Genomic DNA, 27,878 nt, shown 5'->3' on the forward strand with positions numbered 1-27,878 from the left:
ACACCTCTAGCACTGCGATGCAGTGCCTTAGACTGCTGCACTACTCGGGAAGCCAGGTGGACCTATATGTTATAGGTTTTGTAACTCAGATAGTACGCTTTTTGGGGGCAAATGCTAGCAACAAAATTCTGTGGAAATTTGAAGAGTGTGCATTCCCGGGTAGGTAATTATAGCCTATGTAATCTTGGGACACCCAGTGCATCTATACACAAGAGGTTACAACCTTGTGATAGTTGATACTGAATTTGATGCAGCTGAGAAGAAAAACAACACTAAATTGGTGAATTTAGTGCAAACTTCCCTTTTTTGGAAAAACGAGGCTTCGTGCTATGGATCATCACTGGAGGCTTCGTGCTATGGATCATCACTGGAGGCTTCGTGCCATGGATCACCACTGGAGGCTTCGTGCCATGGATCATCACTGGAGGCTTCGTGCCATGGATCACCACTGGAGGCTTCGTGCCATGGATCACCACTGGAGGCTTCGTGCCATGGATCATCACTGGAGGCTTCGTGCCATGGATCATCACTGGAGGTTTCGTGCCATGGATCATCACTGGAGGCTTCGTGCCATGGATCATCACTGGAGGCTTCGTGCCATGGATCATCACTGGATGCTTCGTGCCATGGATCATCACTGGAGGTTTCGTGCCATGGATCATCGCTGGAGGCTTCGTGCCATGGATCATCACTGGAGGCTTCGTGCGATGGATCATCACTGGACTGAGGAGACGTACAGGAGGCCTGGTGAGTGGAGCTGCCACAGGGCTCACCAGGCTGAGGAGACCTACTGGAGGCCTGGTTCTGGGAGCAGGCACAGGACTCACCAGGCTGGGGAGACATACAGGAGGCCTGGTTCTGGGAGCAGGCACAGAACTCACCGGGCCGTGGAGGCGCACTGGAGGTCTCAAGCGTAGAGCCGGCACAACCCGTCCTGGCTGGATGGTTCGTTTCGCCCGGCAAATGTGGGAGACACAGTGCACAGAACCGGCGCAGGATATCCTGGGCCGTAGAGACGCACTGGATGCCAGATACGCTGAGCTGGCACCCTTCGTCCTGGCTGGATGCCCACTCTAGCCCGGCAGATGCGGGGAGCTGGAATATAGTGCACAGGGCTATGAGTGCGCATTGGAGACACCGTGGGCTCCACCGCATAACACGGTGCCTGACCAATACCACGCTCCCTACGGTAATCACGAGGAGTTGGCTCAGGTCTCCAACCTGACTCAGCCAATTTCCTCATGTGCCACCCCCCAAAATGTGTTAAATTATAGCCAAGGTAAAAATACATTAAAAAAAAGGAGAATCAATGAGGGGCTATGCGTTCTATGGAAAATAATGACTATCCCTTACAAATCCCCAAGGCTGCCATGGGTGGCCCTCCCCCGCCCTCCTTTCGGGAAAAGCTGACCATGACTCCATTTTGTTGCTCCCTGCCTACAGACAGAAACTAAAACAAGAAGCTCCCTCGCTCAGGTCTGTTCAACGCTGGTCCGACCAATCTGATTCCACGCTTCAAAAATTAACCCCTCGGCTACCTGCCACCCTGGCCATTGTCAGGTCTCTACATTTCCATGGCAATTCAGAATGAAATCACACAAGCACACACAGTAAATTATGTAGAATTTGGAATGTTTGATTGGTTGGAACTCAGTTTTGTGGTAACAACCTCTAGACCAGGCATGCGACTTGTTTCTGCTATCTGAGATTATCCATTTGTCAAAAATAGCCATCTACGTTGAGCGAATTGACCAGTATATACTGTGGAGGGGACAGGGACAACAGTATTTTCCTGGCCTGAAAGTCTCCTCCCCACAGAATCCCACCTCAACACCCCCAAGCCCACTCTCTCAGGCATCCTCTGCTACAGGGATGGGAGGCAGGTGTGCACAGTAAGTGCCTCTCTACCTACTGTACCCTACTATCTACACTGTTAACCTATTCATGTTTTCCAGCCTGCTACCTCTACCTGGCGTGATGTACCAGCGCAGGCGAGGCCCAGTCTCTCTCTGATATATCCAGTTGTAAAAGCACTGGGAAGGCTGGTGCAGACAGATACAGTAACTCAGATCTGGTACTATTACAACCAGCTCCTCACCTGCTTCTACAACCAGCTTCCCACCTCCTCAAAGGAGATGAGGCGCATCGCCAAGTTTTACAAGCGTCTCGTATGAGTCATCCAGCAGTGGAAGAGAACAGCTTGGGTTGAGTGTGCGGATGAGGATGAGGTAGTGGAATCTCTACAGGGCATGACCAGGAGGTGTTGGAACTGGTTAAGGACATGGGCCTCCTGTCTTTTTCAGACTAGTCACCTAGCTCACAATGATTGAGGCTAGCAAATTGGTAGGTCAGGTAAGTTCGATAAGTGTAAGTTGGACACGCACACATGCACACTGGACACGCACACATGCACACGCACTCGCACACACGCACACACAGAGTTCAATATGAATAGTATTATTATATTATCAGTCAATTAATTAGAGTTGAACTATACCTACTGTGATGTACATTTTTGTGTGTGTGTGTGTGTGTGTGTGTGTGTGTGTGTGTGTGTGTGTGTGTGTGTGTGTGGAGTGCAATGGCCATGGACTGAGCAGTATTATGGTGCTGTAAACTGTAAAGGGAGGTTTTTAATTAATGAACATAATAAGGGGAACTAATCAGTTATGATTTTAAAATGTTCATTTATGGTAGACTGCAGATATAGAGATGAATGGCCTGTAAAGTCCATGAAAGAATGATGGGCACTAGAATCATAGATATGACAAGGACAGGCGAACACTACAATGTGACCTTGAACATACTGAGTTAATTTTCTCAACGACATTTGCAATACTAATTACCAAATGGCAAGACTTGACAAGTCAGTATGTCAAATCTATTGTTGATGCTCAGCAAATGAGGAATACAAGATAAATCCTTTATCCAAAGTTCAATGCTATATCAATATTAAATGCTAACATCTGTCAAATGGGAGCTTTATTGTGTGTGTGTGTGTGCATGTGCGCGTACGTGTGTGTGCGCATTTGTGTGTGTGTGTGTGTGTGTGTGTCTGTCAAATATACCGACCAGAGAGGAATTGTAGACGAGAACACATTTACCTTTCTATAGCCTACGCTCACATTATCACATTTCAGTTTGCTTGACAGCAGCAGAAGGATCCCCCATAATGCTTTCGTGTGCCAAATAGACCCATCAGCTCGGCGCTCGCCGCTAACCAACACACAGACAGATTTGTTTCTCCTGGATGGCACTGTGGGAGCCTCCGCAACATATGGGCCTAAAATAAAGAAATATGCTGCCTGGTTTAGATGGACAGTCTATCTCTCTACCCTCAGTGGGGAAAACAGAGACAGACGTTCTTCCCTTCTTCCCACCATCCCTGGGTTCAAATAACATTTGAAATCACTTCAAATACTCTAGCTGGGCTTGACTCAGATTGCCTGGTGCAGTGCAACCAATATAAAAGTCCCAAAAGTGCAAACCCCGCCCATCTGGCAAAGGCTAAACCAAACGCTGAAAATATTTGAAATATTTCAGATAGTTTTTAAACCCAGGTCCACTTCCTACCAACCTCAGCACAACAGTGTTCAAAAGAATGGCTCTCTGACAGCATTGTGCAGAGTTATGACAACAAGCGTGTGCCTGAGTTATACAACAACAGATATGAACATGCGTATTTCTGAGCACCCATTCGTGCTAGTCCATATGACATGCTAAAATGTGGCCCATCAATAGATGTATTTTGCCTGTGTCACTTAAGCAGCTGAGCTAATGATGCAATGTTGACATTTATCAGCCTTTCTCCTAAGGTAACCACAGGGCTCTTTTACTGCTTCTCCTGTGATGTGTCCCTTTTCTATATACAACAAGGCAATAGACTGTGGCATTTATGTGTGCCGTACTTCCAATAGATTGTTTTTTATGAGTTATAAATCTATTTAAGAGCCTTGTGAAGAGACACAATATTCGCAGAGCTGGCTTCGCTAACACATTTGCCTCAGGCTCTTCCTTCCACTCTAAAAACGTTATGTGTTTTACAACCAGAAATATTCCACCTTGTACCCTAAATGCTGCTACTATGGAGAAATACAAGTTTTAAAAACCCATTGAAATGTAATATTTCCATTGGTTACTTACCGGTATGCATACCATGAGCTACAGAGGCTGTTTTGCGTAAGTTGAATGGGATGTGGTAGGCTGGTGAGAACAAGGAGAGAGGAGGCAGTGTGCAAGAGATTGTGGGAATGATTGCTGGATCGGAGAGAGATGTGTCAGGCCTGGGAACACAGACATGTGTTGTCCCTGTGCGGTGGCTGTCATCAATCTTCTCTTAAGAAGGGCTAGTGCCCCCCGTAGGAGTGGCGGCCTCTGTGACCCCTAACCCTGATCGGTAGTCCGTGAGGAATTCATTAACCTGCCTGAACACACCTCTCCGTCTGTGTGTATACAATTAACCTGAACAGACAGTATAGACACACACACAGACCCGTCTGCTCGCCCGCACCCATGCAAGCAAGCAGTCAGGAACACACGCACGTACCGGGCACGCACGCACGAACACACACGTGCATGCGAGCGTGCTTGGTGCGTGCATGCGTATGTGCTTGCGTTCCTGCCCGCTTGCCTGCATGGGTGCGGGCGAGCAGGCGGGCCTGTGCATGCTTGTGTGTCTACAGATACAGACAGGGGCTGTCTGTTCAGGTTAATTGTATTCACACAGACGGAGAGGTGTGTTCACACACACACACACACACACACACACACACACACACACACACACACACACAGTTAGTCTGAGGAGCGGGCATCTGGGGTCCAGCATCACTCACCTCTCCCACTAGCAGCAGATGTGAAAGGGTCGAGACCGTGGAGTATAGGTGTCCAACTTTATAAATTCAGCAGACTTTTAAATGTGGACATTTAATCAATAGATCCTCTCTGAGTTTAGCAGGAAGTGAGCCTTGGGGAGAGAAGGGCAGAAGGGAGCGTACAACATGGACGTCTGTTAGAGCTGGATACATTATAGGCCTGTATTATAACTAAACCCAATTGTATCATGCCTACCTCCAACTCCCTGTGCATACTTTAAAAAAAAAGTATGTTCTATTCTGATCTGTGTAAGAGAGGAAAAGGTACGTTTCACTTTCGATTGGCAGAAAATCTGGTGCCATGAAATATATTCAGAGCTATTCAACACTTTTTAAGAACATTAGAGCCTTCTGGTAAGGGAAGAACTGATGAACATTTCGAGAGCTTGGGACATAAAGGCTCCTGAGTTATTGACATAGCCCTGTTCTGTTCAATGTTCCCTACCTACAGTATAGAGTGCTCTAAATACCCCAATTTAATTTTGTTGAGTTCAAGAGTACAATATAAAAAATGCTGACACCATTCAAACCAATAAGGGTTTGGAACTTTAAAGCCAATTATCTGAGAACAATCTTTTTGCACATAGAACCTTATAGTCCCAAGCTTTAGATTTTTTACCATTTTGATTGATTTAACCCTCCCAATGTGGGAGACCTGGAGAGATGCCAAGCACTTTTTCATTGTCTTCGTCTTAACACCCCTGTTCCTTCTTTAAAAGTCTCTGTCAACATGGCATGGTGACATGACCTCCCTGCAATTTTCATCTGTGTCACAGTATACCCAAACTGCCTGAAAATACCATGGGTAATTTTCACAGACACAATGTTCCATTGTAGATGTCTAATTGTCTACGAGAACATTAACATTTCATCTGTAATCCTTTTGAAATATTACAATTGAGCAATTTCTTCTGTCGGACTGAAAATGCAATTTACAAATGGCAAATTGGATTATGGGTTTGCAGAATTCTTGATGTGTTACAGGTTAGCTGGAGTAATGGATTTGGATACCACCAGACTGTGTGATGAGTGTCATTAGACTGTTGCCCTGGTGATGTGGGGACTGATGTATTCTCAACCTCTTTTATTGCTGTTCTGCTTTCAGAACCCAGAACAATCTCACGTAACTTTTAAAACTCACTTTTGTCACATTTTCTATGATCCAGAATCTCTTCAACTGTGATTTTTCATTTGATTGCTGGTGAATATGACTCCCACGGATACTTTTTTCAATGAATTCAAATCTACTGTATTTTTTGTTTTGTATACAGGATACTTCATCCACAGTGACAGAATGTTCTCCACCCACTGCTGCTGCCAACGTTTCTCAATACGCATGTCTGAGACGGACAACCATAGAAAATCACAACAAGATATTCACGGTAAGGAAAAACAACATACACAATCAGTCATTGTTAAGCTATTCCACCTTTTATTGCTGCTACAAAGCATATATCCTAGTAAATACTACAGTATCTTACTTGCATAGACCCTGCCCATTCCCCTCCCCATATCGCAATTTATGCCACCATTAAGGGAGAAACCTACATGCCAAGTATATACCATATAGTATTGTGTTCCCTACAGGTTATAGAAAAGAGCAGAAGCTCTGAACATTTAGTTCAGTTTATGAAAGGAGAAAGCCTGAACAATTTATTCAGACCCCAGTGCCTGCCTGCCTGCCTGCCTGCCTGCCTGCCTGCCTGCCTGCCTGCCTGCCTGCCTGCCTGCCTGCCTGCCTGCCTGCCTGCCTGCCTGCCTGCCTGCCTGCCTGCCTGCCTGCCTGCCTGCCTGCCTGCCTGCCTGCCTGCCTGCCTGCCTGCCTGCCTGCCTGCCTGCCTGCCTGCCTGCCTGCCTGCCTGCCTGCCTGCCTGCCTGCCTGCCTGCCTGCCTGCCTGCCTGCCTGCCTGCCTGCCTGCCTGCCTGCCTGCCTGCCTGCCTGCCTGCCTGCCTGCCTGCCTGCCTGCCTGCCTGCCTGCCTCCCTCCCTGCCTTCCTGCCTGCCTGCCTGCCTGCCTGCCTCCCTCCCTGCATGCCTGCCTGCCTGCCTGCCTGCCTGCCTGCCTGCCTGCCTGCCTACCTGCCTGCCTGCCTGCCTGCCTGCCTGCCTGCCTGCCTGCCTGCCTGCCTGCCTGCCAGCCAGCCAGCCAGCCAGCCAGCCAGCCAGCCAGCCAGCCATGGAAAATGTGCTCTGTTAGGCCGCCCCATCCCGGATCCGGGATTGTGACTACAGCCTCAAGCTCATTACCATAACGCAACATTAGCGATTTCTGAAAATTGCAAAATAAATGTGCCTGTCCTCAAGCTTATCCTTTTCTTAACAATCCTGTCGTCTCAGATTTTCAAAATATGCTTTAGAACCAGAGAAAATCAATAATTTGTGTAAGAGTGGTGATAGCTAGCGTAGCATTTAGCGTTAGCATTTAGCACGCAACATTCACAAAAACCAGCAAAGGGATCAAATAAAATAATTTACCTTTGAAGAACTTCAGATGTTTCAATGAGGAGACTCTCAGTTACATAGCAGATGTCCAGTTTTTCCTGAAAGATGCTTGTGTAGGACACAACGTTCCGTTTTGTTACTATGCATTTGGCTACCGAAACTAACCGAAAATTCAGTCACCTAAACGTCGAACTTTTTTCCGAATTAACTCCATAATATCGACTGAAACATGGAAAACGTTGTTTGAATCAATCCTCAAGGTGTTTGGTCATATATCTCTTCATTGAAATGCCAGTCCTAGACACGTGCATTCTTCTCTGATTCGGATGGAAAAATACTGGGACCTGACTTTTGCGCACCAATTTCCACGCAGACACCATGCGGGACACTTGGTAATTGTAGGCTCTTATGGCCAATCTTCCAATGATATGCCTACAAATACGTCACAATGCTGCAGACACCTGGGGAAACGATAGGAAGTGTCCGTTGATTCCTGTGCCATTCACAGCCATATAAGGAGATCATTGAAAACGTGCCTTCAAAAATCCTGTTGATTTCCTGGTCACTCAAACATCTTGGTTTTGCCTGTAGATATTGTTCTATGGCACTCACAGTGAAAATCTTTACAGTTCTGGAAACGTCAGAGTGTCTTCTTTCCAAAACTATCAATTCCAAGCATAGTCGAGCATCTTTTCGTGACAAAATATCGCGCTAAAAACGGGCACGTCTTTTTATCCAAAAATGAAATACTGCCCCTAGAGTTCTAACAGGTTAGTATTTCTCCAGTAGGTTTCTTGAAGGTGAAAGCTTCCACTTCTATTGCAAAGATAATAAAACAGGAACGCTATACTAAATGCTACAGTATTGTCTGCAAAAATACTACATTATAGTAGAGTCTGCAAAAACACAACATTAATTACTACAGTATATACTATAGTTTTATTTTACTATATTATTTATACCAGTGCACTATAAATACTACAGTATAATATATTATACTACAGTAAATACTACAGTACCAGTATTCATTGTAGTGTTTTTGTACTTTAGTCCGCATTAACAGTGGTAGTCCACAAAAAGACTACAGTGAATACTATAGTATTTAGTCTTTTTTTCTATGTGGGTCTGCCTTGCTTCACATACCAATGCACTGACTCTGGCCCCCATCAGATACATTAAACTACAAATAAGAAGCATCTGCAGGTATGTCATGATGAAGGCACAACAGCTGAGGTGCCCGCAAGGGCTGGAAAGGGCTGACCCTTATTCTGGGCATGCCATACTGATATGGGCAGTGGATGTGTCGCTTCTCACCATTGGGCAGCTAGTGGCCAACGCCAACACCAGGGAAAGGGGGATGGGGCGGGGTAATGGGGGTGTTAGCGCACATTTTCAGACTGGCTGTGATAGAGGGTAATACTGCAGCTTGCCATTGCATTGTGTGCGGTAACGTTTAGCTGCACAACAACAATGCCGCTTCTCACAAACATTATTCAAAAAGAAGTTTCCCGATAAATCTCACGGACAGTATTTAATACTCGCTGCCAGTGTGTAATATGTGCACCACTGTGAGGGCTGTTTTGCTGACAGTCCAAGATGATCAAAAGCACCTTTAAAGAATAGTCAGAGTTAGGGAATACATTTGAGAGATATTGCATGGAAGCATATTGTATCTGATTCTTCCGCTGATGCGATTCCAAACTTCCAGTTGGGGCTGTGTGTGTGGGAGGTTGGTGGCTTGGTGATGATGAGTTCCTCCAAGCCTTATAAAGCAGAGCTTATCTGTTTCATAATGAGTTTCACTTCTCCCTGACTGACTACACATGCACACTCTCACACTTGCAGACATGCATGTAAGAACGCAGGCATATTCATGTGACACACACACACACACACGCACGCACGCACCCGCGTCAACTGGGAGTGGTGCTCGGTTCCCCTTCTCCTGTTCCTTTCCACCGCATTAGCTCTCTAATCACCTGGCTGATGATTCCCTCATTATTCTCCTTCAACATACATCACTCACCAGTGTTATTGGTGCTAATAAATGTCAGTTCAACCTGTGGCTGTGGAGGTGAGATACAGGTAATTAAACTAAATCCTAATATCCCGAGAGATGTTGAGCTTTTAGATGTCAATTCTGCTGTTATGGCTTTGATCATCAGTAGGGTTTAAGACCAGGGAGGTCTGGTGAAATATCAAAGATCATGAATGAACGACAAAACGTCATCACCTGAGAGGTTTCTATACAGGAGAGCAACACGGCTAAAAATGTGGAGATAATATTCTGTTTAATTTGCTGTAAATTCAAAGTATACAGTATGAAAAGCACATTATCCAAAGCAAATGTTCAACATATAAGAGAGAAGTGGTGGGTGAGTGTTTATGTGTACCTGTCATCAGGCCTGTGTAAATGGCACGACCCAAATTTAGGTCATGGGAGGTTTTGAATGGCCATGAATGTCTGAGTAAAATAAATAAATAAATAAATAACTTAAATGACTAAAAGCAGGTAGAAAAAGTGTGTAGAAATGATTATAAACCTTTATAATAAACCTATTTTTTCTTCAATCACAGTTTTTTAAAATTCAATATAGAGTTATTAGCAGTGCTATTTAGCAGATGTGGTTGATTTTGTGGTCTCAAACCAGTGTGCTTGACATTCTTCATCAAGAATATGGTAAAAATGGACATTGAAAAAGATGGGACTGGTGTTTCCTTGGTATGTTTACTGACCAATATAGCATTACAAATCATTTTCCAGATAGTATTTTGGCAACAACAAAAAAACGCAATGCAAATATTGGATTGCGACTGAGACAACCTCAACCTGGTTCAATTTGAGTCCCAAGGCAAAACCAGTTGAGAACTACTGCTGTAGGAGATCCGTCAGGTTGAGAGGAAGTGTGAGAGGAAGCAGCCCATGCTGCCATGGGAGGAGCCACAAGGTGTAGGAGGAGGAAGCACTAGGAACCAAGAGGTGTCAGGATCAGGAAAAGAGGATGAGTATGACCTTCCCAACAGCACCCCAGGCAGCTGGCAGAAGCCCCTCCGCAGGGCCACACATTATCTCTCTCTCTCTCTCTCTCTCTCTCTCTCTCTCTCTCTCTCTCTCTCTCTCTCTCTCTCTCTCCTTGTGTCTTGCGTAGGTTCAATTCAAGGGGCTTTATTGGCATGCTAAACATATTTCACAAAAGTGAAATAAACAATAAAAAGTTAACAGAAATATTACACTCACAAAAGTTCCAAAATACATTTAAAATGTCATATTATGTGCGATAAATAAATAAACATAAATATGGGATGTATTTACAATGGTGTTTGTTCTTCACTAGTTGCCCTTTTCTTGTGGCAACAGGTCACAAATCTTGCTGCCGTGATTGCACACTGGTATTTCACACAATAGATATGGGAATTTATCAAAATTTGACTTTTCGAAGTCTTTGTCGCTCTGTGTAATCTGAGGGAAACATGTGTCTCTAATATGGTCATACATTTGGCAAGAGGTCAGGAAGTGCAGCTCAGTTCCCACCTCATTTTGTTGGCAGTGTGCACATAGCCTGTCTTCTCTTAAGAGCCAGGTCTGCCTACAGCGACCTTTCTCAATGGCAAGGCTATGCTCACTGAGTCTGTACATAGTCAAAGCTTTCCTTAATTTTGGGTCAGTCATATTGGTCAGGTATTCTGCCCCTGTGTGTTCTCTGTTTAGGGCCAAATAGCATTCTAATTTGCTCAGTTTTTTGGTAATTCTTCCCAATGTGTGAAATAATGATCTTTTTGTTTTCTCATTATTTGGTTGGGTCTAATTGTGTTGCGGTCCTGGGGCTCTGTGGGGTCTGTTTCTGTTTGTGAACAGAGCCCCAGGACCAGCTTGCTTAGGATAATTCTTCATGCAGAGTCTCAATTTGGTGTTTGTCCCGTTTTTGTGAATTCTTGGATGGTGAGCGGGCCCCAGACCTCATAGCCATAAGGCATGGGTTCTATAACTGATTCTCAAGTATTTTTTGCCAAACCCTAATTGGTATGTCAAATGTTATGTTCCTTTGATGGCATAGAAGGGCCTTCTTGCCTTGTCTCTCAGATCGTTCACAGCTTTGTGAAAGTTACCTGTGGCGCTGATGTTTAGGCCGATGTTTTTTTGTGTGCTCTAGGACAACAGTGTCTAGATGGAATTTGTATTTGTGGACCTGGTAACTGGACCTTTTTTTGAACAACGTTATTTTTTATCTGAGATTTACTGTCAGGGCCCTGGTCTGACAGAATCTGTGCAGAAGATCTAGGTGCTGCGGTAGGCCCTCCTTGGTTGGGTACAGAAGCACCAGATCATCAGAAAACAGTACACATTTTACTTCAGATTCTAGTAGGGTGAGGCCGGGTGCTACAGACTGTTCTCGTGTCCTCGCCAATTTGTTGATATATACACTGCTCAAAAAAATAAAGGGAACACTAAAATAACACATCCTAGATCTGAATGAATGAAATATTCTTATTAAATCTTTTTTTCTTTACATAGTTGAATGTGCTGACAACAAAATCACACAAATCAATTTTATCAACCCATGGATGACTGGATTTGGAGTCACACTCAAAATGAAAGTGGAAAACCACACTACAGGCTGATCCAACTTTGATGTAATGTCCTTAAAACAAGTCAAAATTAGGCTCAGTAGTGTGTGTGGCCTCCACGTGCCTGTATGACCTCCCTACAACGCCTGGGCATGCTCCTGATGAGGTGGCGGATGGTCTCCTGAGGGATCTCCTCCCAGACCTGGACTAAAGCATCCGCCAACTCCTGGACAGTCTGTGGTGCACGTGGCGTTGGTGGATGGAGCGAGACATGATGTCCCAGATGTGCTCAATTCGATTCAGGTCTGGGGAACGGGCGGGCCAGTCCATAGCATCGATGCCTTCCTCTTGCAGGAACTGCTGACACCGCACCAGCATATGGTCTCACAAGGGGCCTGAGGATCTCATCACGGTACCTAACGGCAGTCAGGCTACCTCTGGCGAGCACATTGAGGGCTGTGCGGCCCCCCAAAAGAAATGCCACCCCACACCATGACTGACACATCGCCAAACCGGTCATGCTGGAGGATGTTGCAGGCAGCAGAACGTTCTCCACGGCGTCTCCAGACTTTCACGTCTGTCACATGTGCTCAGTGTGAACCTGCTTTCATCTGTGAAGAGCACAGGGCGCCAGTGGCGAATTTGCCAATCTTGGGGTTATCTGGCAAATGCCAAACATCCTGCACGGTGTTGGGCTGTAAGCACAACCCCCACCTGTGGACGCCGGGCCCTCATACCACCCTCAGGAAGTGTGTTTCTGACCGTTTGAGCAGACACATGCACATTTGTGGCCTGCTGGAGGTCATTTTGCAGGGCTCTGGCAGTGCTCCTCTTGCTCCTCCTTGCACAAAGGCGGAGGTAGCGGTCCTGCCGCTGGGTTGTTGCCCTCCTATGGCCTCCTCCATGTCTCCTGATGTACTGGCCTGTCTCCTGGTATCGGATCCTTGCTCTGGACACTACGCTGACAGACACCGCAAACCTTCTTGCCACAGCTCGCATTGATGTGCCATCCTGGATGAGCTGCACTACCTGAGACACTTGTGTGGGTTGCAGACTCCGTCTCATGCTACCACTAGAGTGAAGGCACCGCCAATATTCAAAAGTGAACAAAACATCAGCCAGGAAGCATATGAACTGAGAAGTGGTCTGTGGTTATCACCTGCAGAACCACTCCATTATTGGGGGTGTCTTGCTAATTGCCTATAATTTCCACCTGTTGTCTATTCCATTTGCACAACAGCATGTGAAATTTATTGTCAATCAGTGTTGCTTCCTAAGTGGACAGTTTGATTTCACAGAAGTGTGATTGACTTGGAGTTACATTGTGTTGTTTAAGTGTTCCCTTTATTTTTTTGAGCAGTGTATATTGAAGAGGGTGGGGCTTAAAGCTTTTTGTTTGCGTACATGGATTTTATTATGTCGTATGTTTTTTCCCCCAACACCACTTTCCATCAATTTGTATCGCAGACCCTCATGCCAAATTTAGTCAAAAGCTTATTTGAAGTCAAAAAAGCATGAAACAGCAGGGGTTCAAACTGTAGAACCCAGTTCCCAAATTTGAAAATAACATGGATTTATCAAACAAAAGCATGCTTAATTTGATCTCTGGGACCCACAGATTACTGAACGTAAGTACATTATTTACCAGAGGTGAATGTATAAAACCAGTTGCCATGATAAATTGATTTTATTGTTGTGCACTCTCCTCAAACAATAGCATGGTCTTTTTTCACTGTAATAGCTACTGTAAATTGGACAGTGCAGTTAGATTAACACGAGCTTTTAAACTTTCTGCACATATAAGACATGTCCATGTCCTGGAAAGTTGGCTGTTACTTACAACGTCATCATAGTCACATTAGTGCACGTTAGCAACAACCGTCCCGGGATAGGGACACCGATCCCGTGTAGGTTAATGATAATGCTGAGGATTTTCCCAAGGTTTCTGCATATCCCACGGTAGTTATTGGGGTCAAATTTCTCTCACTGCCTATGTTGCTGTACTGTAATTTACTCTCTCTCACACACACATACACGCTTGTGCACACGCCCACACACAGAATCTCCTCTCCTGTTCATTCAGGTCTAGCCTACCCCTCATCTCCATCATTTTTGTGGCAGTCAATCTTCCTCAGTCATAATTCTACTCCCAGCCTGCCACACACTGATCCAAATATTGACATGTGTGTCCCGGTTGATTGACATGCTACATTAACGACTTTCAAACTGATGGCAACACAGACATCGCTACACACACACACACACACACACACACACACACACACACACACACACACACACACACACACACACACACACACACACACACACACACACACACACACACACACACACACACACACACACACACACACACACACACACACACACACACACTGGCCTCTGTTACTAATGAGAGGAGAGGAATCAAGGTAGAGAGAGGAAGAGATAAAGGGCTAAAGGTCTTTGATTTTGTTTCCTTTCATCATACGGCCTCTGGTGATTGTCCAGCATGTCGATAGCAGCATGAAGGCAGTCAGTGTGCTTGACTGATCTTCAACTGCATCACCCTGTGTAGGTGCAACTTACACAAACATAGCAGGTACCAAACAGCAGTCTGACTGAATACAAGTCCTCACTATGGGCTCTTTCTATCTTGGCCTCGACAGACTCTTGGCCTCTCAGACACATTGGAGACAGTGCTGGGTGGTAAACTGGGATGCTACATCAACTCTGCATGAACTAACTCTCCCTCCAGCCTTTACTTTTCATTAATTAGACCAAAGCAAATTTGCCTGTCCTCCCCAGCGTTGGCTCTGTGCTGGAGGTAGGAAACCTGACAGCTGACAGACTGGCCTCCAAGGGAGATGAGAGGGCCAGGGTGTGTTGGTGCTGCTCATCTGTTCAGGTTGGTTCAGGAGCAGGTCGGGCGCTTTAGGAGCCCGCTGACTGCAGCACAGTCTCTGTACGACTCTGCTGGTAGCGACTCAGCACAGAGCCATCTGTCTCCTCGAGCTCTAGGTGTAGACTAAGGTGAGACGTCAGTGAAATGTCAATTAGATGAAGCTGACAAAAGGACCTACTGTAAGCTGTTAGTATGAGTTGGTGAGTATGCTGCTCTGAAGTCTTATGTTACTGTACAGTGCTTCTAGTGGACAAACAGAGCAAATATTTTAGCATGAGCCGGTGGGAAAACCACCCTGTAGGTCTACATTCCTTTAAGTGATTCTACTAGAATCATTGCGCACACCTGGCCCCTATTCCCACTGATTGTATTTGTATTTTTGTGCCCCTTGTTCACCATGGTCTTGTCGATTATTGTTACAATGTCCGTTATAGTGCGTGTGAGTACCTGTGCGGGGTGTTTTGGGCTTTCGTCCCCTTGTGGATTGCACAGATGATTATGGGTCTCATCCCATGCGTTAATCATTGTGCGTGTGTGTTATTTATTCGAGGTCCTCCTCGCTCTTTTGTTTTGGGTATCTACCCTGTGTTTTGTTATGTGTTTGTTTGGTCTTCGCCCCCATGCCTTTACACGGCACACCGTATATTGGGATGAATTAAAAAAAAAATATTACGCATTCCTGCACCTGTCTCCTGATCCTTCGTACCAACGTGACAAGGTGTAAAACTGTACAGTGAAATTCTTACCTTAAGAGCTCTTTGCGAACAATGCAGTGACAATGATAGTATAGATAATAATAGAAAATAGAATAAAATATTTTTATAAAATTATTTTATTTTTTATTTTACCTTTATTTAACCAGGCAAGTCAGTTAAGAACAACTTCTTATTTTCAATGACGGCCTAGGAACAGTGGGTTAATTGCCTGTTCAGGGGCAGAACGACAGATTTGTACCTTGTCAGCTTGGGAATTTGAAATTGCAACCTTCCGGTTACTAGGCCAACGCTCTAACCACTAGGGTACCCTCCCACCCCGACACGAGCTACGATGTGAGTTAAAGAAACACGAGAAGTATATCCAGGTCAGTGCCAGTACATTATTCAATGTGAAGGGGTACTGGAGTGGTTGAGGTGGGTTTATACATTAAATGTGACTGGTAGTAGAATATACATGTAAACAGGAGTAATAGTGACCAGTAGTAGTATAAATAAATAGTGGTAATGTTAATCAATAATAATGGACAGCAACGTAATGGAGTAATACATCTCATCAATAATCATTTTAGCAGCCACGTAGGTTGTGTCTGGGTGGGTGGAGACCTGTGGATGGGTATACTTAGTGTGGATAGTCTGGGAGAGGGAGACCAGTAGTTGTTCGCCATTTAACAGTCTTAAGGCCAGGGGATAGAAGCTGTTCAGAAGTCTTTGTCTGAGCCTTAATGCACCGGTACCACCTGCAGGATGGGAGCATGGAGAACAGTGCATGTCTCGGGTGGCTGAAGTCTTAGGCAATTTTTCGGGCCTTTCATGAGCTACAGGAAACAGAGGGGGGTGCACACCCCCATCCACATCGATGGGGCCGCAGTGGAGAGGGCCAAGAGCTTCAAGTTCCTCTGTCCACATCACTGAGGACTTAACATGGTCCTCTCACACCAGAACTGTCGTGAAGAAGGCACGGCAATGCCCCTTCTCCCTCAGGAGGCTGAAACTATTTGACATGGCCCCTCAGATCCTCAGGAACTTTTACAGCTGCACCATTGAGAGCATCCTGACTGGTTGTAACACCGTCTGGTATGGCAACTGCAAGGCACCCGACCACAAGACGCTACAGATAATGATGAATACGGCCCAATACATGACTGGGGCCAAGCGCCGTGCCATCCAGTACCTCTACACCAGGCGGTGTTATAGGAAGGCCCAAACAATTGTCAGACTCCAGCCACCCAAGCCATAGATTGCTCTCTCTGTTACCACATAACAAGCTGTACCAGTGCACAAAGTCTGGAAACAACAGGACCCTGAACAGCTTCTACATCCAAGCCATAAGACTGCTAAACAAGACCGCTAAATAGCTCATCAAATGGATATCCGGTCTAACTACGTTAACACTTTTTTTGCACTAAGACCAAGAATGCAGAATCACTTTCCTTTTCATGCATCCATAACGGGGGAAAAAATGGCCTTTTATTAATGTGTACGCTCCGTTATTCTCTGAATATCACGTTTTCTTTTTGTGTGAAAGGTAACGACCTGGCTTTACGGATTTGACTGGTTTGTGACTCAATGACACCACCCCCTGTTAGAGGGGAATAAGGCATCCCAAGAGTTAACACACAGAAACGTTGTTGACACGGAGGAGAAAATGAATATTGGGATGTACATAGGGATACTTCTCAAAGGTATAAATGAATATTCACATACAGGCCACAAATCAAATACCCTTTTATGGTCGCACACACGTGTGCAGCAGATGTTATTGTGGTTGAGGCAAAATGCTTGTGTTCTTACCTCCAACCGTGCAGTAATATCTATCAATGCACAACAATACATACAAATCGAAAAGTAAAAGAAAAAATAGAAATATTTAGATGAGCAATGTCGGTGTCCGGAGTGTAAATATGTGGTGTGATGTACAGACATTATGGACAGCATGTGGATAGAATACAGTACATAGTATATCTGAAGAATACATGGGTAGAATAGCATATGTACAGAATATTGACTAGAGTACAGTGTACAGTATACATATGCAATAGGTAAAACAGTAAGCAAACATTATCCAAGTGACCAGTGTTCCATCTCTATGTAGATAGGGCAGCAGCCTCTAAGGTGCGGGGATAAGACACATTTCTTCAGCCTCCTGAGGTCGTCGAGGCGCTGTTGTGCCTTCTTCACCACACTCACAACATAATATAACAATTACTATGACTACTTATAGATGCATACAAAGCCAAGTTAAACAGCAACTACAACTTACTTTGTGTTCACACATCCCATGCATATAATGGCAATATTTATACCCTTGCGGGAGCATGCAATGGGCCTGTCTGGACTGTGCAGGGCTAGCTATGAGCATCTGAATAATCAGATAATGTGTGATCGGTGCATGGACAGAGTGTGGAGTGCATGGGGAGAGTCTGATTGGCTGAAACCACAAGCTGGGGGTGATCGATTTCTCTCACATGAGGGGGAGCTAGACTGCGAGATATAAACAACAACACACACACTGGAAATGAGTTCCACAGCGCCCTCGGAAGGGGGATTCTGTAACAGATAGAACGAACTGAATTCCATCTGGTTGTTGGGACAGACATGAATGCCATTTTGGACATGCGAGACAAATCTAATAAGAACAACTACAATCCACATACAACCAAGGATCTCCAGAATATGATATTTGATTACAACCTCATTGATGCCTTGCGAGTCAATAATCCTAAAGCAAAAGAGTACACTTTCTACTCAAACAGGCATAAAACATTCTCACAAATGGATTTCATACTATTATCTACACCTCTATTTTCTTTAATCAAATCAATTAAAATGTTATATGTTACATGCGCCAAATACAACACATTGAGAGAGAGGTTATTGTCCTGGCACCACACTGCCAGGTCTCTGACCTCCTCCCTATCGGCTGTCTCATCGCTGTCGGTGATCAGGCCTACCACTGTTGTGCCGTCAGCAAGCTTAATGATGGTGTTGGAGTCGTGCTTGGCTACCCAGTCATGGGTGAACAGGGAGTACAGGAGGGGACTAAGCATGCACCCCTGAGGGGCCACAATGTTGAGGATCAGCATGGCAGATATGTTGTTGCCTACCCTTACCATCTGGGGTTGGCCCATCAGGATGTTCAGTATCCAGTTGCAGAGGGAGGTGTTTAGTTCCAGGATCCTTAGCTTTGCGATGATCTTTGTGGGCGTTATAGTGTTGAACGCTGAGCTGTTGTCAATGAACAGCATTCTCACATAGGTCTTCCCTTTGTCCAGGTGTGAAAAGGCAGTGTGGAGTGCAATAAGAGATTGCATCATCTGTGGATCTGTTGGGGCGGTGTGCAAAGTGGAGTGGGCATAGGGTTTTTGGCATGATAGTGTTGATGTCAGCCATGACCAGCCTTTCAAAGCGCTTCATGGCTACCGACGTGAGTGCTACGGGGTGGTATATATTCCAGTCTGTGCTAGCAAAACAGTCCCGTAGCGTAGCATCCACGTCATCTGACCACTTCCGTATTGAACGAGTTACTGGTACTTCCTGCTTTAGTTTTTGCTTGTATGTATGCTTTGTATGCATCTCTGTGTGTGGAGTAAAGGTGGTCTAGAGTTTTTTTCCCTCTGGCTGCACATGTGACATGCTGGTAGAAATTAGGAAATGAACCAGCCAGCTCTATATTATCTGTGTCGTTGTTCATCCAAGTCTCTGTGAATCATAAGATATTACAGTTTTTAATGTCCCGTTGGTAGGATAGTCTTAATCGTAGATCGTCCAGTTTGTTTTCCAATGATTGCACATTGGCCAATAATACTGAGGGTAGTTTTGGTTTACCTATTCGTCTGCAAATTCTTACACGGCACCCCGCCCTCATCCCCCTTTTCTCCATATTTTCTTCACGCTGATGAAGGGGAATTGGGCCTTGTCCCGACAAAGCAGTATATCCTTTGCGTCGGACTCATTAAAGAAAATATCTTTGTCTAGTTCGAGGTGAGTAATCACTGTACTGATGTCCAGAATTTCTTTTCGGTCATAAGAGAAGGTAGCCGCAACATTATGTACAAAGTTAGTTACAAACAATGTTGGTTGGGAGCCTATAAAACGGCAGCTCTCTCTTCTGGCACCATTATAGCCTGAGAAAATAAAAATGTGATACCTGGCTACCACAACTACTACAGCAAACAGCAAATCTTAGAATGTGCTAAAAGAGCCACAAGATGCAATTTCATTACTACAAAATCCTACACCCTATGATCAATTTGACATTCAACTCACTCATTCATAATGATCTATAGAAATTCAGTTGATTCTATGGGATGCCACCAAAGGTTTTATAAAAACATTATGCAACTGCATTTGCATGTGGGTTGAATAGATCACTACTAAAGAAGATATCAGAATTGGAAATGTTGTTAACTATGCGGTTAACAACATTTAAAAGAGTGTTCTCTACAAACACTCTTTTCAGACCAGGCAGTCATTATTCTTTCCAAAGTCAAGACAGAACTTAATTTATTGATAAAACAGAGAGCAGAATTTGCCATACATCGAGGTAGACTCAACCGTTACTTCCATGGTAATCTTTCTTGTCATTTACTGGCCAACAAGGTACGCAATAATCAATTAGCTGATATAGCAATTATTGAATCTGAAACAGGGGAATTACTATCAGAACCCAAATAAATCAATCCAAGATTCTCCCTCTTCTATAAAGAACTGTACACCTCTGATTGTAAATCCACACCAAGCCAGGCAAAGTCCTTTCTCAACAGAGGAAGTCCAAATCTCTCTTAATGAACTCAAAAGGGCATTGGATATCATGAATAAATGGAAATAACCTGGATGGGATGGTATTTTTCCTGAGGTCTATTTAAAGTTGTGGAATGAATTAGGTCCACTATTAGTTGAAATGATTAACACGGCTGTTCACAAAGGTTCCTATGAGAGAGATGTGAATATATGACTAATTAAGCTTTTATTTAGAAATGATAAGGATGCCACCCAGTGTTCTCACTATCACCCCCTATCTTTGATAAACACAAATATTAAACTGTTTTCCAAAAAGTTATTGTCCCATCTTGAGACGAAAATTGGTCCACACGGACCAAAGCAGGTTTGTTAAAAAACGTTCTCCTCAGATAACCTCCGTAGACTATTACATATCTTCAATTCTTCGTCAGAAACAACAGCTCCTTGTGCTGTACTATCTCTCAATGCAGAAAAAGCTTTTGATAGACCAGAGATATGACCATTCTAGTCTGTCTTGGAACATATGGGAATTGGCTCCAATTTCATTAACTTTTTACTGCAGTGGGGTAAATCAGGGTCACACAGAGTGGTTCCTGGAAGTCTTAAACAAATCTACTTTGAAACAAAGTATACACCTCACACACATGGTTATGGGCTTTAAAAAGACGATGCCTATACCATGTCAGATATAGAGTTGAAATATATTCAATTTTGAGTTAGTATCCCAATATTACACTTTATATACATCACAGAAGACTGAAATCTAACACAACTGTTTGACATAGAAACACCAGATTTTCGTCGTAAAAATAAATCATGTATTTATTATTATGAAATATATTAATAACATTCCACCCATGAGGCCAAAGCGGGCAGTTATAGTCATTGAATGTAGGAAAGGGCTGACAATATCTGCTCTGCTACCTTCAGAATCACTAGCAGCAGCAGACAAGGGGATCCAATTTCACCTTTGCTATTGTTATTATCCACGGAACCCCTGACCAAGGCAAGTCATCAATTGAAGGAACTCCAAAGCCACAAAAATCTCTTTATACACAAACAAAATGTTATTATATTGAGACAATGTATCTTAATCACTCCCAAATGCGTTGAAGTTCATAAATGAATTCAGCTTCATCTCAAGTTATAAAATAAATCTAACCAAATCAGCCCTACTGCCTCTCAAGACCCCGATGGAGGACTCCATCTCTATTTATGGAATCCCAATCATTTCACATTTTAAATACTTGTGAGTAGATATATGTCCATCCTTAGATAAAACTATTGCCAGAAACATTAACGGAACACTCAAATCAATTCAATCTGACCTCAGTAGATGGAATAATATCCCAGTTGCTGTAGCCCTTTCCTGCAGTTAACGACCAAAAGTGCTCTCTTTGGCCTCATGGGTGGAATGGAATTCATATTTTTCATAATTTCGAAATATTATTTTTTTAAACGATGAAAATCTGGTGTTTCTATGTCAAACAGTTGCTATATTTCAGTCTTCTGTGACGTATAGAAATTGTAATATTGTAATTGTAATATTGGGATGCAAAGTCAAAATGTAATACATTTAAACTCTGTCTGACATGGTACAGGTGCCTTCTTTTTTTATCCAATAACCATGTGCGTGAGGAGTATACCTTTCTTTAAAGTAGATTTGTTTAACTTGTTATGTCTAGACGTTCCGTTAGCGGAACCCCTCGACAACATCCGGTGAAATGGCAGAGCGCCAAATTCAAATTACTATGAATATTAAACTTTCATGAAATCACTCATGCAATACACCAAATTAAACCGACACTTGTTGTATATCCAGCCAACGTGTCAGATTTCAGAAAGGCTTTACGGCGAAAGCAAACCATGCGATTATCTGAGGATAGCACCCCACCAAACAAACACATGACATTCATATTTCAACCCGCCAGGCACGACACAAAACGCAGAAATAACTATATAATTCATGCCTTACCTTTGAAGATCTTCTTTTGTTGGCAATCCAATATGTCCCATAAATATTACAAATGGTCCTTTTGTTCGATTAATTCCGTTGTTATATCTCCAAAATGTCAATTTATTTGGCGCGTTTGATTCAGAAAAACACTGGTTCCAACTCGCGCAACATGACTACAAAATATCTAATAAGTTACCTGTAAACTTGTTCCAAACATTTCAAACAACTTTCCTAATACAGCTTTACGTATTTGTTAACGTAAATAATCGATACAATTTAAGACGGGATCAACTGTGTTCAATACAGGACGAAAACAACAAACAGTACACTTCACTCGACCCTCGATCTGAACTGCCCTACTTCTTCATTTCTCAAAGGAAAAATGTCAACCAATTTCTAAAGACTCTTGACATCCACTGGAAGCGATTGGAACTGCAAGCAAGTGCCACAGAAATCTAGATCCCCATAGAAAACTCATTGAAAAGAGAGTGACCCCAATTTTTCTTTGAAGATACAACATATTTTGGTTATTGTGAAACAAACAAGAAATAAGACAAAAAAATTGAAAACATCAGCGTGCATAACTATTCACCTCCACAAACTCTATACTTTGTAGAGCCACCTTTTGCAGCAATTACATCTGCAAGTCTCTTGTGGTATGTCTCTATAAGCTTGGCACATCTAGCCACTGGGATTTTTGCCCATTCTTCAAGGCAAAACTGCTTCAGCTCCTTCAAGTTGGATGGGTTCCTCTGGTGTACAGCAATCTTTAAGTCATACCACAGATTATCAATTGGATTAAGGTCTGGGCTTTGACCAGGCCATTCCAAAACATTCAAATGTTTTGTGAACACCAAACGTGTTTTCTTTTTTTTTTCTTTAAGCAATGGCTTTTTTTCTGGACACAATTCCTTAAAGCCCAGCTCTGTGGAGTGTACGGCTTAAAGTGGTCCAATGGACAGATACTCCCATCTCTGCTGTTATCTTTGGTCTCTTTGTTGCCTCTCTGATTAATGCCCTCCTTGCCTGGTCCGGGAGTTTTGGTGGGCGGTGTCACGCCTTGGTCTTAGTATTTTGTGTTTTCTTTAGATATTTGGTCAGGCCAGGGTGTGACATGGGTTATTGTGGTGTGTTTTTTGTCTTGGGGTTTTGTGGGGCGTCGACGTAGTCTATGGCTGCCTGAGGCGGTTCTCAATCAGAGTCAGGTGATTCTCGTTGTCTCTGATTGGGAACCATATTTAGGCAGCCATATTCTGTGAGTGTTTTCGTGGGTGATTGTTCCTGTCTCAGTGTTAGTGTTCACCAGTTAGGCTGTAATAGGTTTCGCGTTTCGTTTGTTGTTTTTGTTATTAATTTATTTCATGTATCATCGAGTCTTCATTAAAGAACATGAGTAACCACCACGCTGCATTTTGGTCCGCTTCTCCTTCAACTGACGAAAGCCGTTACAGAATCACCCACCACACCCGGAGCAAGCAGTGTGGTAACAGGCAGCGACAGCAGGAGCAGCGAAAAGAGGAATGGACATGGGAAGACGTGTTGGATGGCAAAGGTTGTTACACTTGGGAGGAGATACTGGCCGGAAGAGCTCGCCTCCCATGGGAACAGGTGGAGGCACTTAGGAGAGCAGAGGCAGCCGGAGAGAGGAGCCGACGATACGAGGGAACACGGTTGGCAAGGAAGCCCGAAAAGCAGCCCCAAAAATGTATTGGGGGGGGGCTCAGGGAGAGTGTGGCAGAGTCAGGAGACAGACCTGAGCCAACTCCCTCTGTTAATCGTGAGGAGCAGCGATCAAAGGACTTCTGGACTTGGGAAGAGATATTGGACGGAAAAGGACCATGGGCACAGCCTGGTGAATATCGATGCCCCAAAGAAGAACTGGAGGCGGAGAAAGCGGAGAGGCGCTGGTATGAAGAGGCAGCATGGCGACGCGGATGGAAGCCTGAGAGTCAGCCCCAAAAATGTATTGGGGGGAGGCTTACAGGGAGTATGGCTATGCCAGGTAGGAGACCTGCGCAAACTCCCTGTGCTTACCGGGGGGCTAGAGAGACCGGGCAGGCACGGTGTTATGCTATGGAGCGCACGGTGTCTCCAGTGCGGGTGCATAGCCCGGTGCGGTACATACCAGCTCTTCGTATTGGCCGGGCTAGAGTGGGCATCGAGCCATGTAAGGTTGGGCAGGCTCGGTGCTCAAGAGCTCCAGTGCGCCTGCACGGTCCGGTCTATCCAGTGCCACCTCCACACACCAGTCCTCCGGTGGCAGCTCCCCGCACCAGGCTTCCTGTGCGTGTCCTCGATCCAGTACCACCAGTTCCAGCACCACGCACCAGGCCTTCAGTGCGCCTCGCCTGTTCAGCACAGCCAGAGCCTTCCTTCCCTCTAGCGCTGTCGGAGCCTCCCGCCTGTTCAGTGCAGCCAGAGCCTTCCTCCTCTACAGCACTGCCGGAGTCTCCCGCCTGTTTAGCGCAGCCAGAGCCTTTCTCCTCTCCTGCGCTGCCGGAGCCTCCCGCCTGTTCAGCGCAGCCAGAGCTGCCAGCCTGCATGGAGCAGCCAGAGCTGTCAGTCTGCATGGAGCAGCCAGAGCTGCCAGGTTGCATGGAGCAGCCAGAGCTGCCAGGTTGCATGGAGCAGCCAGAGCTGCCAGGTTGCATGGAGCAGCCAGAGCTGTCAGTCTGCATAGAGCTGCCAGTCTGCACAGAGCTGCCAGTCTGCATAGAGCTGCCAGTCTGCATAGAGCAGCCAGAGCTACCAGTCTGCATGGAGCAGCCAGAGCTGTCAGCCTGCATGGAGCAGCCTGAGCTGTCTATCTGTTCGGAGCAGCCTGAGCTGTCTATCTGTTCGGAGCAGCCTGAGCTGTCAGTCTGCATGGAGCAGCCAGAACTGCCAGTCTGCATGGAGCAGCCAGATCTGCCAGTCTGCATGGAGCAGCCAGAGCTGCCAGTCTGCATGGAGCAGCCAGAGCTGCCAGTCTGCATGGAGCAGCCAGAGCTGCCAGTCTACATGTAGCAGCCAGAGCTGTCAGTCTGCATGGAGCAGCCTGAGCTGTCTATCTGCATGGAGCAGCCTGAGCTGTCTATCTGTTCGGAGCAGCCTGAGCTGTCAGTCTGCATGGAGCAGCCAGAACTGCCAGTCTGCATGGAGCAGCCAGATCTGCCAGTCTGCATGGAGCAGCCAGAGCTGCCAGTCTGCATGGAGCAGCCAGAGCTGCCAGTCTGCATGGAGCAGCCAGAGCTGCCAGTCTGCATGGAGCAGCCAGAGCTGCCAGTCTACATGTAGCAGCCAGAGCTGCCAGTCTGCATGGAGCAGCCAGAGCTGCCAATCTGCATGGAGCAGCCAGAGCTGCCAGTCTACATGGAGCAGCCAGAGCTGTCAGTCTGCATGGAGCAGCCAGAGCAGCTAGATCCGCCAGTCAGCCATGATCTTCCAGATCTGCCAGTCAACCAGATTCTTCCAGATCTGCCAGTCAACCACACTCCTCCAGATCTGCCAGTCCACCAGACTCTTCCAGATCCGCCAGCCAGCCAGGATCTGCTGGAGCCAACTAGCAGCCTGAGCTTCATCTCAGTACTGGGCTTCCTCTCAGTACTGGGCTTCCTCTCAGTCCCGGGCTTCCCCTCAGTCCCAGGCTTCCCCTCAGTCCCGAGCTTCCCCTCTGTCCCGAGCTTCCCCTCAGTCCCGAGCTTCCCCTCAGTCCCGAGCTGCCTTAGTCCCGAGCTGCCCCTCAGTCCCGAGCTGCCCCTCAGTCCCGGGCTTCCCCTCAGTCCCGGGCTTCCCCTCAGTCCCGGGGTTCCCCTCAGTCCCGAGCTTCCCCTCTGTCCCGAGCTTCCCCTCAGTCCCGAGCTTCCCCTCAGTCCCGAGCTGCCTTAGTCCCGAGCTGCCCCTCAGTCCCGAGCTGCCCCTCAGTCACGAGCTGCCCCTCAGTCCAGTGGGGTTCTGGGTGAGGACTACTAGGCCATGGTCAGCGGCGAGTGTGGACTATCCCAGGACGCGAAGGGGAGGAACTATGACATTTATGGAGTGGGGTCCATGTCCCGAGCTGGAGCCGCCACCATGGACAGACGCCCACCCGGACCCACCCTATGGTTTTGAGGTGCGTCCGGGAGTCCGCACCTTAGAGGGGGGGGTTCTGTCACACCTTGGTCTTAGTATTTTGTGTTTTCTTTATATATTTGGTCAGGCCAGGGTGTGACATGGGTTATTGTGGTGTCTTTTTTGTCTTGGGGTTTTGTGGGGCGTCGACGTAGTCTATGGCTGCCTGAGGCGGTTCTCAATCAGAGTCAGGTGATTCTCGTTGTCTCTGATTGGGAACCATATTTAGGCAGCCATATTCTGTGAGTGTTTTCGTGGGTGATTGTTCCTGTCTCAGTGTTAGTGTTCACCAGATAGGCTGTAATAGGTTTCGCGTTTCGTTTGTTGTTTTTGTTATTAAGTTATTTCATGTATCGTCGAGTCTTCATTAAAGAACATGAGTAACCACCACGCTGCATTTTGGTCCGCTTCTCCTTCAACTGACGAACGCCGTTACAGGCGGCCCTCTCTTGGCAGGTTTGCTGTGGTGCCATATTCTTTCCATTTTTTAATAATGGATTTAAATTGTGCTCCGTGTTTTATAACCCAACCCCGATCTGTACTTCTCCACAACTTTGTCCCTGACCGGTTTGGAGAGCTTCTTGGTCTTCATGTTGTCGCTTGCTTGGTGGTGCCCCTTGCTTAATGGTGTTGCAGACTCTGGACCTTTCAGAACAGGTGTATATATACTGAGATCATGTAACAGATCAGATAGATTGCTCACAGGTGTACTTTATTTAACTAATTATGTGACTTCTGAAGGTAATTGGTTGCACCAGATCTTATTTAGGGGCTTCATAGCAAAGGGGGTGAATACATATGCACACACCACTTTTTTTTTTTTTATTATTATTTTTAAATATATATATTTTTTCATTTCACTTCACCAATTTGGACTATTTTGTGTATGTCCTTTTACATAAAATCCAAATAAAAATCCATTTAAATTACAGGTTGTAATGCAACAAAATAGGAAAAAACACCAATGGGGATGAATACTTTTGCAAAGCACTGTATTTATGCTGAATGTATTATTGGTAATACTCTGTATGCATTTCTTACTGTTATTTGTCTTTTGAGTGGCAGCCTGCTGGTACATGTTTTATAAATGTATAATTTGAAATGAATAATGTACCTGTATAGCCCCCTCCCCCACCCCAAACAAAAAAAGGACAAAAATAAATATAAACTTGTTTTAAAAAATATAAAATGAAGAAGGAATTATTGTCATTCTCAATGGGTGTAAAAAACAGAGATCAATTAAAAATTACTTTGAGAAGTTCCGCAGCTCATTAGTGGTGGTGAGTTAAGACAATCAGAAATACTATCAGACATTCCCAAATGAGCACTTTTATAGATTGGGCACAGGCCATGTACCTCTATGCTTGCTCAGGCATGCTCGCTTACTCAACAATGGCAGAACAAAGACCCAGACACATGTTCACATGGAGTGCTCCAAGACAAAAAGGAAACAAACCAAAACTTGTTTCTCACAAGTGTAGCATGGGTTGTGAGCTCTGCAAACAACTTGTCCACTCCGAGATTGAGAACGGTAAATGACTGTGATAATATATTGAATGCAGTGTTGGGACTAATGCAACATTTTTATA

At 45.2% G+C, this 27,878-nt stretch overlaps 2 protein-coding genes across 4 annotated transcripts in view; one reads left to right on the top strand and one right to left on the bottom strand.

The window, feature by feature from the left end:
• The window catches only part of blnk (B cell linker), a 64,530-nt gene extending 56,803 nt beyond the window's left edge, over positions 1 to 7,727 (bottom strand). Inside the window, exon 1 of the mRNA XM_052498393.1 lies at positions 7,350 to 7,727. The gene's annotated coding sequence lies outside the window, so the exon portion shown is untranslated. The remainder of the gene's footprint in view (positions 1 to 7,349) is intronic.
• LOC118369391 (DNA nucleotidylexotransferase-like) overlaps positions 1 to 27,878 on the top strand; it is a 171,778-nt gene that overhangs the window by 35,827 nt on the left and 108,073 nt on the right. For all 3 annotated transcript variants that reach the window (XM_052498397.1, XM_052498395.1, XM_052498396.1), the window contains exon 3: positions 6,146 to 6,256. In XM_052498397.1, the coding sequence (XP_052354357.1) occupies positions 6,146 to 6,256 (111 nt within the window). The remainder of the gene's footprint in view (positions 1 to 6,145; positions 6,257 to 27,878) is intronic.

The sequence above is a fragment of the Oncorhynchus keta genome, chromosome 36 (assembly GCF_023373465.1).
Source record: "Oncorhynchus keta strain PuntledgeMale-10-30-2019 chromosome 36, Oket_V2, whole genome shotgun sequence".
Taxonomy (NCBI): domain Eukaryota; kingdom Metazoa; phylum Chordata; class Actinopteri; order Salmoniformes; family Salmonidae; genus Oncorhynchus; species Oncorhynchus keta.